At 44.0% G+C, this 16,188-nt stretch overlaps 1 protein-coding gene across 3 annotated transcripts in view; it reads right to left on the bottom strand.

Moving 5' to 3' along the window:
• Nucleotides 1–6,334: 6,334 nt before the first annotated feature.
• XYLT1 (xylosyltransferase 1) overlaps nucleotides 6,335–16,188 on the bottom strand; it is a 210,506-nt gene continuing 200,652 nt past the window's right edge. For 2 of the 3 annotated variants that reach the window (XM_087733194.1, XM_087733196.1), the window contains one exon: nucleotides 13,589–14,264. In XM_087733194.1, coding sequence (XP_087589320.1) covers nucleotides 13,942–14,264 — 323 coding nt within the window. In that variant the 3' untranslated portion in view covers nucleotides 13,589–13,941. Of the gene's footprint in view, nucleotides 13,022–13,588; nucleotides 14,265–16,188 lie in introns of those variants that run through there. The other variant, XM_087733195.1, reaches the window with a different exon arrangement.

Here is a 16,188-nt window from a genome sequence, read left to right as displayed (position 1 = left end):
TGAAAATCATTAACACCGAGTTTCTAAAATACATTTCACATATGTGCACGGGGATGCTCACGTACCAAAATTAAAGTGCGGATGCAGAATCAAATCACTGCCTCACTATTTCTCATCTTGCCCTATTTTTTATAATTAATCAGCCCGGAGACACTAAGCAGCCAAGTGCCATGACAGCGCGGAGGTGATTTGGGATGGGCCGGTGGGCTGCAAAGCTCCTGGCAGCAGGACCAGCTCCCGGCTCAGCTCTGCAGCCACCGCTGTTTTAATGGTAAATATGTTGTTAAGTGTTCAACTGACCCTCGCTTCTCATTTTCCATACCCAGGGAGCAGGGCAAGGCAGGCAGCACTTAAAACACAGGTGGTTTAAGGTTCCCCCCCTCCAAAATCTCCTCTGTGGGCTGAAGAGAGCGTGTCCCGCTTTCCCGGCACAGGCAGCCTCTTGATCTGCCGTTAATAAGGACGAGGAAGCGGGGGGGTTGGGGGGATTCTGGGTTCAATTATGGCAGTGCCACTTTCAGATTCCTTCAGTTCTGTGTGACGCACATCGGGCACGAGCCGAGCTGCGCCAGGCAGAGAGCTGGGCTAAAAATAAACCCGGAGCATCACTGCTGTGCTAGTCTCCCATTGATATTTCTTGGTTTGTTTTACAACATCTTCAAGGGCAGTCAAATGGGGGCGGGGGGAAGAGAATTTTTGCTTTTGGGGCTGGATCAAGAGCCAGCTGTACAAATAATTGTGATTTCACTGAATGGATACACAGCATTATGTTCACTTTGATACTGATTCACACACATGCTAAGGTACACTAACTAAAAAGTATTCAGTTTGTGCTAATTCTTAATGCATTCTTATATTGATACCAGTTTAATTTATGTTAATTAATTAAATGAATGAACAAATTAATTCAGCACTTACTTACCTACCCATGTAAAAGAAAGGGACTGTGGTGCAACTCAGACTCAGCAAGTAGCCAAGCACCGGCACCCTGAAAGAGAGCCTGGGGGAATGGGAGGTGGGGGTCCGGCAGACCTCGGGTGAAGGACTTGTCAGCTCTATGGAGAGAAGGACTAAATCAGAGAGAAAAGCTTCCAAACAGGGAATTCTGGAAAGAAAGTGCATGCTTTTAAATACGTTCAGACATTGCATTAGTCATCTGGAAGCTGTAAGGTCTCTGCAGTGCTGCTCCCCGTACTGCAGGTCCCAGTTACACTTTCCCCAGCCCGTTACCTTGGTTCAGTACATAAATGACTGACACATCCTGACGGCTGGCTGTGCTGGGTAACGCAGCCTGGAAATGGGCCTCACACAGCCCCTTACCCGATCTGCGCTCTGCAGGGTCGGGGCGGGCTGGTGCATGCAAACCGAGCACGCCAGCGAAGAGCCCACCGAGCCAGTGCTGCACCGCTCCCCTCCAACCTGCCCCGGGAGCCGAGCCCTTGTCTCTTTTTCATATGTTACTCTTTGCAAAGCTGTCTTAAAGAAGAGCATTGCAGAGCAAGATTTTAGAAAAGGTATCTGGTAGGAGGTGTGGAGGGTGCATGGGGTGGCAGCAAACTCCTTCACGTGTGTATGGCAGCAGCGGGGCTCAGCTCTGTGCGTGGGCAGGGGCACGGCTGCAGCCCCCTGCCCGGGGACACCCCGAGCCCCCTGGCTTGGCAGGTCCTGCTGTGGCCGGGCTGCTGGAAATTAGCTCACATCACTTTTTCTTTTTTCTTGGAGGCAAAAAGTCATTTCTTCCTCTGAAGGCCAGGGCCAGAGTCGTCGTGTGCTAATGAATGCAAACCATCAGTGAGCAGTAATGGAAAATCGGGGATGACATGGCAGGCAGCGGCTTGCTTTCAATGCACAAAAAAAGCCCTTTTAAATTTAAATTTAGTGAGGAATTAAGAGCACATATAGGCGGACTCTATTAGAAAGTGAAATATTTGATCTTGGCTATTAATCTGTTATAAAAATACTTTCATTTCCTTGCCATATGTATCCAGTGATAGACTTTCATAAACGAGATCGCATTAAAATGTACTTTATGTTTCTAGTCAAATCTCTTTTATTATTATGCAAGTCCTAGTTAGGAAAAAAAAACAATTACAGAAGCAGACTAAGAGGAGTAAATTATTTTAACTCATTTATACAAGTGAAATACTTCTCCCACTTGAAGGCTCTACATTGTGCAATGCTAAAATGTCCTGGGAAGAGGTTGCTCCATCGCAGCCGTGCTACCAGCTCTAGGATAACTTATAGGCAGTGGAAATACAAAGAGAGCCTAAAAGCGGCTCACGTAGCACCGGGCTGCAGTGCCTTGAGTCTTGACAAGTCTTGACACAGCGATTGAATACAACCTATCTATACCACTTTTGTTAATTATTATTGACCTCTTCAGCGCTGTCTGGGAGGCTCTAAACTGTCTCTTTCAGTGGCTGGGAGAGGCGTGTAAACCCAAGAGGCTGCTTGGACTCCCAACAGACTGACCCAGTGTCCAGGTTATGAAGTTTTAAAAAAAACCAAATGGCAAAAAAACCCCCACCAACCAAAACCTCTCCCTGCCAAAAAAACCCAAACCCACAAACCAAACCAACAACAAAAAGAAAAAATTTTTTGCAATAATTTCTTCAGCAGCCATCAGACTTACCAGTGCAGCATACGGGCTGCCCTCCTGCAGCCCCGTCACCCTCTGACTGCAACCGCACAGCGACGTGGCAGCACACTGCTCTTCTCCCAGCTGCTGTGGCTACAAAAGATAAAAAGGACGGACTGGTAGACTTGGGGCAGCCCCAAAACAGCCCAGAGCCCTGAGAAGGGATGCGGTGGCTGTGCAGGCGGTTTTGAGGCAATGAGGTCAATCAGGGGTGCTTGGAAAGGTGCTTCCACCTTTATAGAGCATCGTCCGGGGCTGGCGAGTGGTGTGAGGGTGTCAGCCCCATCCTCGTCCCCGAGAGGGCTGGGGTCAGGCCAGGGCACCGGTGGTGGGATGGGGGCATCCAGCCTACATGGTCTTGGATCAAGAGAGTATATGGCCTGTGTTTTAGTCTAAGCTGCCCTGGCTTCAAGCAGGGTGTTGGCTCAGATGACCTCCCCAGAGTCCTGCCGACCAGAATTGTTCTGCAGTTCTGATTTTACATATATATACACACACACAGACATACATATGTATTTTTACATATATATGTATTACATTTGGCCTGTGCCTTCCTTCATTTCACTTCACGATGTAGATTTTATAAATAGCCTATAATTAATGTAAACTGCTGCTACTGAAACTCTGCGCCACCAGTGGACAAGGGTTTTACGAAGTTTCCATTCGGTCAGTGAGGCTGGGAGTCTCTGTGCCTCCGGTGCTGCCCGCTGCAGCCGCGCTCTGCCAGCGGCTGCCGTGCCTGAGAGGATGGACGTCTGCAGGGGCTGCATCGGGCTGCGGCTGCAGCAACGCAGCTGACTGAGCCGCTGAGGGCTTTGGAGAGCTGCATGGCATGTCTTGGTGGAGGTACTGCTTCAGAGGGGAAGGGACAACTGGCAGCCTGAAACCAGCACAGAAGAACATGACAGATGTTTCATGGCAAGAAGGAAAAAGTGGTTTACATCTTATAACTTACATTGGCAGATTAGGCACAAATGTCTGTTTTACACCTTAAATATCTGGGCATCCAATCCCACGTTGTATTCCTGCTGCATTTCAAATGCCTTTCCCTTGCCATTCGAGCAGACTGACAGAAGACCCAGCAAGGGCCACAGCATCCGATCTTTCACGCTGCTGCGGCAGACAGCTTTGCTTCTAGATTCACAAACGCTGTGGATCCAAACACTTCCCCAGGACCGGGTAGTTATCGGTGCACAGCAAATGTGTGCATTTACATCATGCTTTATCTGAAGCTGAAGAGAAAAGTCCAATTCGGCCTTTTCTAGAAGAAGGTCACAACTAGAGGCTGGATCAGGCTTAAATCTGCAAAAGGCAGCATACTTTTGGAGCATGTTAGTACTATTAATAAATTAACCTGAAACTCCTTGCCCATGAAATCAGGATCGTGGTGCGAAACCACTTTGATTGCGAGCTGCCTAGAACAACCCAGCGTTTGGCAGTGGATGCCAGGCGACTCGGCGTCTGAACCTGGTCCCCCCGATCTCCCCCAGCGCCAGGTTCAGCCCTTCCTCCACCGGGCAGGATTAGCGGGCGGTGGCTCAGCTGTGCCCCATTTCACAGCCAGGGCTTCCAGCCAAGGGCAGCCAGGTGAAGGAATAAACCATGCTGAAGTGCTGATTTGGCACCAGAATAGCCAAGATCGTCTTTGATAAAAGAATGAAAAATTGCCGTCCGTGTCTGGTTTTAGCTAGAGTAGAACCTCATGAATCTCCCACTTTTTAGTCATTAATAGAGAGCAAAGATTTACAACTGTTTGCATTTGTGAAGCCTCAGATTACTAACAGTTTCTGATTTTTAGAAATTAGGCTACAGATTCTTTAGTAATGGATGAAGAAATGTCAAATATCTGGGCACTGAAATGAAATCCCTATTGTCGAGGCAATTAAATACCTTGTTCCTGTTGCACTTGGTTTATTGTGCCTTCCTACTGGCAAACTGCTCTACAGTAAGTTTTGTGTCATTACCATGAATTAACCGTGTTCTACACTCAATAAATATTAATTGCGATCGAGACAGATTAGGCATAGCAGATGCAAAAATGTGATGACGCTATCATCTCAAGTAGACAGAGACACATAGTCTTTCAAGCCAGCACGATGCTGTAGACAGCTCAGACAGACCTTTCCGTGATGCACCGGGATTTGTGTGTGCAGCCTCAGAGAGCGTGCAGATTCTAGCTGAAGCCCACAAAGAAAACAAAACACTTGAGCACCTGGTAGCTCGATGCTTTTTTTTTTTAACTTTTCTTTAAAGTAGCGGCCAATGACACATTTGGAGATAATTAAAACAAAGGTTGAGCTTTTTTTAATATGCCATGAGTACTAGCAGCTGGATGAGGAATAAGCCAGCACAAAAGCAGCATACTTCTTATACCATCTGTAAATAAAACCAGGCTTCAAAACTGAGAGAGCAATCTTTTTTTCCTTTTTACCCTGCACAGAAAATCTTTTCTTTGTGCCAGGACTAATATATTAGCACTGTGTTCCCTCCTCTGTTTAAACAGACCTCATAGCATCTAAGTGCCAAAAAAGTGGAATTCCTGAACAGCAGGTGAAAAGAAAACACGAGATCAAAAGCAGTTCTGGCTGCCAAGAGAACCTGCAGCACTGCTTGGGGTGCATGAAAAAGTCACGCAGACTCCTGGTGGTGTCAAAGACTTTTGGAAGGTCATCAAGGAGTTTTTTGCAAGCATCCCACATCAAAAAGCAGCACTAGAAGACAAACCCGCAATGCATCATGAGGATGGTGCTAAAGATACCAATCACCCACTTGTAGGATAATTTAACTGTTTTTTCCCCGTCGCATCCATGGAAGCAGCTCTAAGAAATCAGTGCTCAGAGTGGAGCTTGTGGTTAAGAAAAGAAATTTAAGTGCTCATACTGGCTGAATGTTAGGCAATGGCTGGTTTGGGTCTGTAATCCACGAGGCAAACTATGGAAGAAATGCGTCTTTCTGAGCTCATCCTTTCAGTAAAGGCAAAGGACCCATATTTTGCTGTCCTTGTAACCAGCCAGCCCCAACATTAATTCCTATTTCTGCATCCAGCTGCCTACTTGTATGCCCATGACTACGTCCCTTCTCTTTGGGATGATGTACACGCTGGGGATGTGTGGAAGAAACTGCTTCAACACTCCTCATAGTTAATGGCCGCCTGAAAAGAGACCTAAGTCAAGCTCCTTGTTAACCCCTTCCACCCCCTCTGCCTACCATTCCTTGACATCTCTGGAAAAGGCAGGGAGAATCTGGCCCCAAAGCAGTCATCCGAGTTTGAGAACTAGGACAACTTGGCCCAAAAAGCTTGCATGTGTCTCTGGATCCCGCGGTGCAGGCAGCTCTGGGAGCCCTGCGGAGCCCGACCCATCTCCCAGCACTGCTGCTGGGGGTGGCACCCCCCGTCAGGCTGCAATTAGCACTGCGCGCCTGCGGGCGATCACCTTGACCAGCAAAAATTGATTTCTGAAAGGCATCCATGAACGTTTCCCCCACAATTGCTACGGCAGGGAAACGGAGCCTGAGAAATGACTGACGGGGCAGCGTATTGGCATCAGCACTGGGATCACAGATCGGTAGTGCTTGGTCCCATTTTTCCTCCTAAATATCACCAAGCAGCAAAGCGCTTTTAAATACAGACTTACAGTAGTGGGGTTGAACATAATACGAGGTGCACATCTATTCCTAAAGACAGCCTTTTTTTTTTTTTTTATTTTAAAATTCTGCATCTGAAAACACAGTATGACAGAAAGCATTTATATACAACTGCAGTGTTTTTGGTATAATACAGTATTTAATACATCCATTTCTTTTTCTGCAAAAAAATTTGCTTTGTCGGACAAAAAAACCAAACTCCCATTGACAAAGAATACAGCTAAGGCACATTGTTTTCTGCTAAATGAAAGACAAAAGGGTGCAAAAACGGGTAGTGCAATAATTGCTGAAAATCACATTCTACTACAAGAAAAGCATTCTGACTTTGAACTTTGATTACCGGTCAATTTAAGACATTTCAATATCTCATAAAATACTCCTTTAAATAAATAGCAAAATATCTACATCTTTCAGTGTGTTCCATTTGAATTTCCAATTTTTTTTTTTTAAACTTTGCTGTATATACATGGTTTTCTTTTTTCTTATTCAATAGCTTACAAAATATTTCTGTACAGTTTTACGCATATAATGATCTATAACAAAATAGTTATTTCTTAAAACTATATTACCACCAGTCTTTGAAAATGACAGAATAGGAATAACTTATTATGGACTATGTCAGGCAATACAAAAATCCAATCAACCCAAAACAAAACCAAAATGACAAAGTCAGAAAAATCATTTCATTAATTCTTTTTGTTTCACAAATCTTGTTTTCTATGTAAACCCTTTTCAGTTGCCTTTGGGTTGTATCCGCATCTGAATACCAAAACAGGATAGGATTTGGGATTCCTAAAAGCACTGCAGCCTGCCGGGAATATTGGTGCTACTGAAACACGACAGTTCTCCATGGAGAAAAGTATCAAAGAAACCCAACAGATACAAGCCTTAGCAGAAGTCCTTGGTTTCTGCTGACTTTGAGAACCTTTGGATGAAGCTCCAAAAGCCAGATTTTTTTGAAATGCATGCATGACTTTGATGATACAGCCAGACTTCTCTGTCTCCTAAGTGTACTGTTAGATTCCCAACCATCACTCAAAATCTGGCCCCAAGTGATGACGTTCTTCAGATTTTAAGACCACACCATTAATAGGATATATCTTCTCCCAGCTACCAGTACAAATCTGAAAGGAATGCTACTACATCATGTCAAAATGAGTGAAATTACTCCAGAATTTGTCTTGTGCATCTGAGAGCAGTCTGTCCTGTTATAGTCTGAAGATAAAAGTTATTAAGTTTGTACTTTGTAGGTAATTAAATCAGCCTTCCTTATCTACAGTGAGCTGCAGAAGACAGAGCTCATAATTTCCTAGGGTTTGTATGAACGCTTGAGCCTTCCTTTTGCCCAAAGGGAAGGTCATTTCCTTCCCTTAAAGACTGCATTTGTAAGCAATTTCTATTGTATTTGTGAAGTGTAAGCTGACAGCAACACAACTGAGCTGTAACAGAAATCTCAAGGTGCCTTTTATTCCTTCCACAACAAACAGAAAAAGCGAGCAAGACAGACAACACCTAACTTCCTAACACAGTTTAAGGCCACATTTAGAAAGGATGAAAGTAAGGCTTTCTTTAAGGGGCAACACACTGGATGCCACAATGGGAACAGACACCGAGTGATCCACAGCTGATAGGATTCACCCAAGGAAAATCTGAAACAACATCCTAATTTTGGCCAGCAGGTCTGTGCCTTCTTTTGGATGTAAGCAGGAAAATAAAATGAAATGCCATAGACATCCTCCTCCAGAATATTCCCAGCAAACTGAAGGTGCTCCTCTAGCAAGAGATTGCTATCTTCTCAGTTGAGGGTGTTAATTACAACAGAACCAAAGACAAGTCAAGTCATTACAATATACAAATGCAGCGCAATGAACCGCGCCTAGAATTGTCACTCTGTTATCAGAGGCACCTGTACAGATCTTGCTGTTTATTTGGCAAGGTTACAAGTAATACTTCTAGGTTTTAACAAAGTAGAAAGAGAATTTGCATAGATTGTACATTCAGTTCAAGGAGATTTCTGGTACCTTTTTTTGTTGTTATCAGGTAAACGTGTTTGCAGACACAGTGAGGTAGCCGCTGTGATAGCACCCATGAGCAAAAGAAGGTAACCAAGGCAGAAGCAAAGAGCAGAGAGTGATCTACACACTACGGTTAGTATAAAGGAGCAAAATCAACATGGTACCTGCAGTATCACATCATGAGGGTTAATCGCCGCCAACACCACACTTAACTGCAGACAGCCTAATGCTACCGTGGTCCTGGGTAACACAGGCTGTAAGATTTTGTTGCCTCAATTTTAAACGCTCTCAGCCTGTTTCTTCTTTCCCTTACTGTGATGGTGGTGGTGAAGGTTTTCAAAGGCCAGTCTCCTCTACTCTATGCCTTCCAAGGGAGTTACAAATCAGAATATTTGCTCGCTCTTGAAGAGTCTACAGGAAACAAGGTATTTCCCTACAAATTCTTCCTCACTGCCCTTAACCCTAATTCACATTTGTTTGGCTCCTCTGTGCCTGGCTGCAGCAGCGACTGCCCTCAGCAAGGGCGTTGCAGGCAGGCATTCCTGCTCTCAGTAACTCCTGCTGGGCCCCCAGAAGGGCAGTGCCCTGTCCCCTCCAACGCTACGTCACTCCTACCCTCTCTGCGGGCATCAGCCCTGGAGCTGTCTTGGCAGAAGCCTGAGGGTTTGGTCTGGAAAGACTTTTTTACATGATGTTTTCAATTGTCAGTTAATATGGGTTTAATGTGATGTCCTACAATTCCTTAGGACTATCTCAGAGGCCTTGAATGGTTGAAATAAAAGCGCATATGGATCATTACCTTTTCACAACCAGATTGAAGCAAAGGCCAGTGGGAAATGCCACTAGCCACTTTGTACCAGGTCGGTCTTACTCTGTTGATGAAATAACCAAACCTACTATTACATATATTAAATACCCATGCCTGGCAATCAGAAAAGATAATTGCTATCACTTCTACCAACTCCTTCACATGTGAGTTGACTCAAGGCTGCTCTGAAAAGCAAACCTTACTGATCTGCAGCTAGGGTTTTTGAAGAAGCCTAAGGGATTTGGCTCACACAAGTACAAAACTTCCTGCTCAACGGAAAGCAGTGGAGTTGGCCAAGGTTTCATGTGGCCAACTCTGAAGCTTTGGGATCTGGGAAGACAATGAGGAGGGCGTGACAGCCGGAGGCAAGCTGGCAGGTCTCTGACAGCTGTGATGAAACAGAACTAGAGAAATCAACAGAAAGTTGGTCCTCATTGCCTGGCCACAATAAAAATCTGGATCTTGTTTTCTTTTTATCTGGGCAGTCAAAGCTGAGATCTGACGGTATCAGCATTTCTCAGCCTTGCTGTGCAGAAGGCGCCCAGTTTGTTCAAAGTTTTGTTGCATCACAATTGTGTCAAACTTTTGCAAAGTTTCAGCATGTTCTTTACCCTTCATTGCTCCCTTTGGTCAGGTTTAGAATATCCCAGTTCTGATTCACTGAATTCCCTACTCTGTTCACTATAATTGTAGCTAAGAGTGATGGAGACTTCATTAGTATTGCAATTAGTGCTGTAGGAGATGGGCAGAAGGTGAACACACATTAGTTGGTCCTTTTGAAGGTGTGCAGGATCATTGTTAATATGCTGTTAAACAACTGTACACGCATTGTGCGCCGAAGCCAATACCTAGGAAAGTCGATTTGTAACACATGAATGCACATTCCTGTATCTCTACGCTTAGCAATAACGAAGGCTTAACAACAGAGATACAGATGGACTTCCCTGTACAACACTTGCTATCATGAAGGAATTGTTAAAATTCTCTGCTTGCCGGGAGCACAATAAATGAAGACATAATTTCAATTCTAAAAAAACCCCTGAATATCAGAAAATGAAAATACAAATATTACTACTCAATGTCCAAACATCATCAAAGAAAGAATTGGACAAATCTGAAAATAAACTGTCATTTGAACTATTTCTATTAGCCTCAAGGTTTAACATTACCATATAAACAGGTTTGCATAATGCTAAGACTGACTTTGGACATAATTCATTAAATCACATATGTAGATGTTCTGCATTTTGCCACGTTCCCTTTCTGTGTAATACTGATTGATCACAGAAGTGTTACATGGCTATCGTGCAGAATGGGCAGGGAATTTAAACGAGCAAAGCATTACACACAGAAGACAAATGTGTGCATATGGAAATACACCCCTCTCCCACAGAAAGGGATTTTGATCAAAACTGGCCTTCAGCTGGAGTCCTATTCAGCAAGCGCTAGCCAGTGTGATTGGAAAATAACACTTGCACATTCAAATGAAGATGCATAACTTGCTTGCTTTGTACAAATTGTGGGTCCCTGCTCTGAATTCTCCTTTTCACCAAATGTAAGATCTGTGAAGTTATTCTCTTCTAACAGTAGATAATACTCATCACAGGCTCCAAGCGCCTGCCATTTCAGAACCCGAAAAGCCACTAAGGAGGACGTCGGTCTTGGCAGCGCTATCACAGCATCAGCTTGGAGCAAGCTCTGATCCCTGATGGAAAGGGATCATGCTTTCCATGGTTTTTCTTCACAACTACAGCACTTTGTAACTCAGACACAGTGTCCCGTATATCACTTATGTATCTGTGTCTGCATATTAATTGTTATAGAGGAGGTTGTCGTTTAAGTCCAAAGCTTGACACTGCTCCCAGAAGATGTTCCAAACACTTCAAACACAGACAGTATTTACTCATAGCGTACTGTCACACCTTTTATTTATGCTGGACTTGACTCTGAAGTCCTTACTCAGCATCAGCACTCCATGGAAGTTTTGCCTGAGAAAGGACTGCAGGACCAGCCTCTTCAGTTTTACGTCATATGTTTTAACAGCAGCACTGGGATTGCCAGCTCGCTGCAAAACTTCTTTGTGTAGATGCTTTTTGCCTTTCAGAAAATAAACGAATATATATTTTGGTTTGAGATATTTTAAACCTAGCATATAATGTAAATAGATATTATCAGCAACCATGTGTTTTCTTTCCCTTTTTTGTACTAAAACAAAATAATTTGCACCTTACATTTTAAATGATGAAAGTGGCAGATTTTCTTCTAACCACAAAAGACTGGATTGTTGCCACCTTCTGCTTGGTCTAGTTAATAATGAAAACTTACCAACAAAGCACTTAAAAACATTCCTGCTTAAGAATAAAAAAAGTATCAAATTTAAAAAACAAGTTATTTGCATGCATGTGTGTGTGGGCGCACCCTTATACATAGGCTTATGTGCAAGACAGACCAAAGATTTTGCGACTACTCTGGTAGTCTCATTGAGAACAATCACCGACTAGGATTGTTAATGAATTTTATTGTGTGCCCTAAATATGATGTTCTTCATTTAATCTGCAGGGCTTGAACCGTGCAGTTGTCATTGGATCAGTGTGACTAAAGCCCTGGATTTCACAGTGAGGATTGGAGGTCCCCAGAAAACTTGAACTTCATGAAGGAATGTTAGATTAAAAACAAGCACTATTAAAAAAACCCTACTGAAAAAGTAATAACACTCTGTTTCTATTACATAAATCTGTTGGCAACCCTGCTTTTAAGCATGCTTGCCTCTAGAGCCAGCTGAAAAGCTGGAACATTATCTTGACTGAAATATTTCAACCAGCTCTCGTTGCTACAAGCTTTCCTAAAACTACGGCTCTCGTGCCTGTCAAAATCAAGACAAAAAAAGAAAGGGAGGTGTGAGGGGAGGAAGGCCTTTTCTTAATAAAGGCAGCTTCAGTTAGTAAGATAACATAATCTTCAAGCTGCAACAGCAGCACCTACTAATTAGTCATTGACTAAAACATAAATAATAAATACCTAAATTGTTCCTTCTATGCATCCATTTTTGTGCCAGATAAACATTTCAATGCTCTGCCTTAATGCCAGCACAGCTGACACCGCAATTTCAAGTCCAAAGCAAACTGCAAGTAGCTTTAAACCAATACTACGGAGAGAGATACTACAAGCCACTGGGATCTGTGTGTTATGGTCATCTTGCAGCTGTTGTTTAAAAGGGAATTCAACCTTTCTGTGAGATGTGATTACGGAATGATTTTCAGGGGTCTATTTCCCTCCTGATGTGGACGCTTAACTCTCCTCAGCAGAAAGTTAGCAATACCCACAGAAGGGTAAACAGATACCTTACTTTATTACATCAACAGGATTTTTTTCCTAATTAACCCAATAGCTTTTAACAGCTTTTTTGGGTTATGTTGTTAACAAGAGATTACCACAGCAACAACAACAAAGTGCATGTTTTATGCTAATGTAAAATGCATTAGTTGGAGATGGATTTGCACATAAAACCTATATTTTAAAAAGTTCTTGGAATGTAAATGAATTTTTTTCATGTAGAAAATGCAGCTTAAAATGATGCAAAACATTTAAAACAGGATGCAGCCCGCTAGAAATTCTGGAGACAGGCAAGGGTAGAGTTTGTTGACAGAATAAAGTAAAAGCACTGAGAAACATGGCATTGCTCTCCTTCACATTCAGCTCGTGGCTTCGGTCAGGAACCCATGTCCTGCACAGCCTTCCAGGTGCCCTGCACAAGCCTCGAAGGACCTTTCTTCGTGAAGAGCTGGCAGATCTGAGATCAAGGGAGGGAATTAGTGTTAAGACTTACTAGTCGCTACTCAAATCAGCGAAGAAATGTGTTGTTGCAGATTTAGGTCCCAATTCTACCATTTTCCTGGTTCCGCACGATTCCACTGCCTGAGAAAAAAACTCAGCTCAGCTCATGAGCAAAATCAGCAAAGGGTGTGAGCAGGCACATCACAACCCACCCCCAACCTACACATATACACTTGCTGTACTGCGAAAATGCTTAGGTGCTGGTGGGCTTAGAAAAAAAACCTGCAGATTTGAAAGGGCTGAAATCCAAAATGCTTCTTTGTCCTTTAAACTAATGCTTGTAGTACCCAGACCCTGAACCTGACTGCGTAAGACATAAAAGACTAATATAGCAAACCACTGGTTCCATTTAGAGTTTATCATGAAATTAGTCTAAAAAATCTCTGAAAAGAATCTGAAAGTTTCTGCTTTTGCTCATTTTCTCTAACTAGGATAACAACAGACATTAGCTGAGTCCAGAATTACTTTGTATTATTAAAAAAAAAAAAGAAGAATGAAGGTGTACCATAATTATTTCACGTTCTGTGAGGTAATGAAGCCATACAGGCCCTAGCCTGCAGTAACCAACCTCCCCAGGAAGCCTAACTAGAAGGGAATTTTGCTGTGATTTATTCATGGTAGCAAAATAATGAAAGCCTATGAAACAGCAGAGGTACAGACAAATTTATTTTTAAAAAACACTTTTAGCAGCTGCTCCTTCACTGTCCTCTCCATGGCTTGCTGCTACCTGCAGAGGCGGTGGCTGCAGCAGCGTGTGGTACAGCCGGGGCCCCACGGGACAGCACAGGCTGCGGGAGAACTGAAGCTGCTCCTGACAGAGCTGATGGAGAGGGCAGTGCCAAAGGCCTTGTCAGAACTTTTTTTTTTTTTATGATTTATATTGCAATAAGTAACAAAAAAAGTATAATGTTCCAGGTTTCTGAAATCTGGTGCGAGATTCACATATGATCAAGGTTAAATTCCCTTTTAAAAACCTATGCCGGAGGAGAGCGTACCGGATGCTACCTCAAGCGACCATCAGGTTTGACGGGGCCCAGCTCAGATTTGGGGTCCGGGCTCAGGGAGCTCCAGGCTGTCTGAGCGCAGGCCTGCATGACCGGGCAGGCAGTGGGGCCAGTGCTGCAGATGTCCACGGCTGACCAGACGGTGCTGACCAGAGAGTCCACCCAGGCTTCCAGCCGGGCGCCCACGAGCCCCGCATTCCTCTTGGCCTGGTCCACGCGGGCAGCGCTGATGGGGATGTTCAGGACGGGGTTCAAGCCCTGGAAGCTCTGCTCCATGTACGCGTTCTTTGGAGGCCCGCTGTGATACTTCATGGCTTCCTCTGGAAATGCAGAAATAAGCCCAAAAGTTAGTGCATTAAAAAAGAAAACCAAACCCAAAAGACAAAAGTTATTGGTGTGCTATAGTCCATTTCCCCAGCACTGAGGACAGGCTGCAGCCTGAGGATGACTGGCTGTGCTCAGCTCTTCAGCTCCTCATGCTCCCCACTACGAGCTTCACTCACTGTGATGCTAACCCTGCAGGCCCTGTGTTAGCAGGGCAAAGCCCTGGGACTCAAAGCAGCATTGTCCTTATTATCATCACATACAACCGGCATCCACAGCCTCAAGGGCATCCCAGCTACGACCTCCTGTTTGTAACCGGAGCCTGATCAACATGCAGCTCCTTCTCAGGAGAAACCCATTTTTCATTCAGGAGAAGTTAATTTTGCCTCTTTCACTGCAGAAGAAGCCTGGGAGATAAGTGCCGTGCAGCTGAAGTTACCAGGGACACCCAGGGAAAGCTGTGCTTTGAAATTAGGAAACAGTTCAAGGATGCTTGGTGTGGGAAGGCTGCCGACCCTCGTCAGACTTTCAAGTGCTATCATCGATTTGTCTAGGAGGACAACCCAAGATCTCAGCCTGTTTTTTTTCCTAAACTGATGAGACTTGCCCTGCTGTGGAAAAGCCATAACATTTGTTAGCTCAATCTACCTCCAAAAACCAGGTGGTGCCATTCCCAGCACTGGAAGGACAACACCATAGCCTTGGACAGACCGGACCCATAATGAAATATGTGTAGCCCCGGCAAGTGCTCCAGTCTCGCTGGGAAAGTATTCTCTAATGACAATTATATTTCAAGCTCTTGTGCCAAATAATGGATTGCAACCATTTCCCAATGACACTTTTCTTTGCATTGTGGTTGCTTTCCTTAGAGTAACTCTTCTACCTCAGCACAATGCAGTACATTGCCCCGAATCTGTAATATTGCAGTAAAAATCATTGTCAGGCTGTGATAATGCCCTCAAAGACCTTGAATTGGACACTGAGGGTCAGACTGCCCTCCTCCAAGGCTGGCTGACTTCTTAAGGTCCGAGAGTGGAACAAGGTGCTGCTCATAACATCAGAATGGGACCCTCCAAAATGTTCACTGCGTGCCTCGTGGGAGTACATTTTCAACCATTTCTTCCTGTTCTCAGCTGAGCTGACTTCCCTAGCATCCCCGCTCCGGCAGCACAGAGGATATGTTTAGCTCTGCCAACATACACACTGTCTAGAACACAAAATGGGCCCATTCAGGGCGCTCCAGGCTAGGAAAGCCACCGCGCTCAGATAGCATTTAGAGGCCAGGAATTACATGTTCATGGCTACAATTCCTTCCATATGTCCTTGCTGCCTGCACCGCCGCCTGACACTGAGTCCTTTCTTCCATGCAGAGGACAGTATCTGAGGCGCTGGCAATAAATCAGTACATTTATTTAGAGGGAAAAGGGACATTTAATTGGAGCTTCACTGTTACATTTGCGAAGTCTTTAATGTCAAATACTGTGCAAGTCCATTACTTCAAATCCCCAATTAAATTAGTTCGGCACATCCCCATCACCATTTTACATCACTTAATTGTTCCTGCGTTCATCTAAACCCCTCTTTTTGTTTTAAATGGTAGATATCCACAATAACCTCTAGTCAAAATGAGTTTATTCCATGCACATGTGTCAGAAGCGTGCTCTTGCCAGAGCACTGTAGTTTAAGAAACAGAACAAGTACACATGATTAAATTTCCTCCTTTGGAAGCAATTAAATATGGAAGACTGTTTGTCAACATATTAATTAAACAGGAACATTCTAAGTAAAAATCTCCAAACAAATAAGAGTTGGCATTACTAGCAGGATCATCTGATTGAAACAGGCAATTCAGAGAGCTTGTTGAATTAAAGCCTGTTGTGCATGTGTTTAGTGCACGGAACAAGCAAGACCTTTTTTCAG

This window comes from Nipponia nippon, unplaced genomic scaffold (assembly GCF_047370975.1).
Source record: "Nipponia nippon isolate SJK-2023a ecotype South Korea unplaced genomic scaffold, ASM4737097v1 scaffold_5, whole genome shotgun sequence".
NCBI lineage: Eukaryota > Metazoa > Chordata > Aves > Pelecaniformes > Threskiornithidae > Nipponia > Nipponia nippon.
This window is presented reverse-complemented; position numbering and strand designations above follow the sequence as displayed.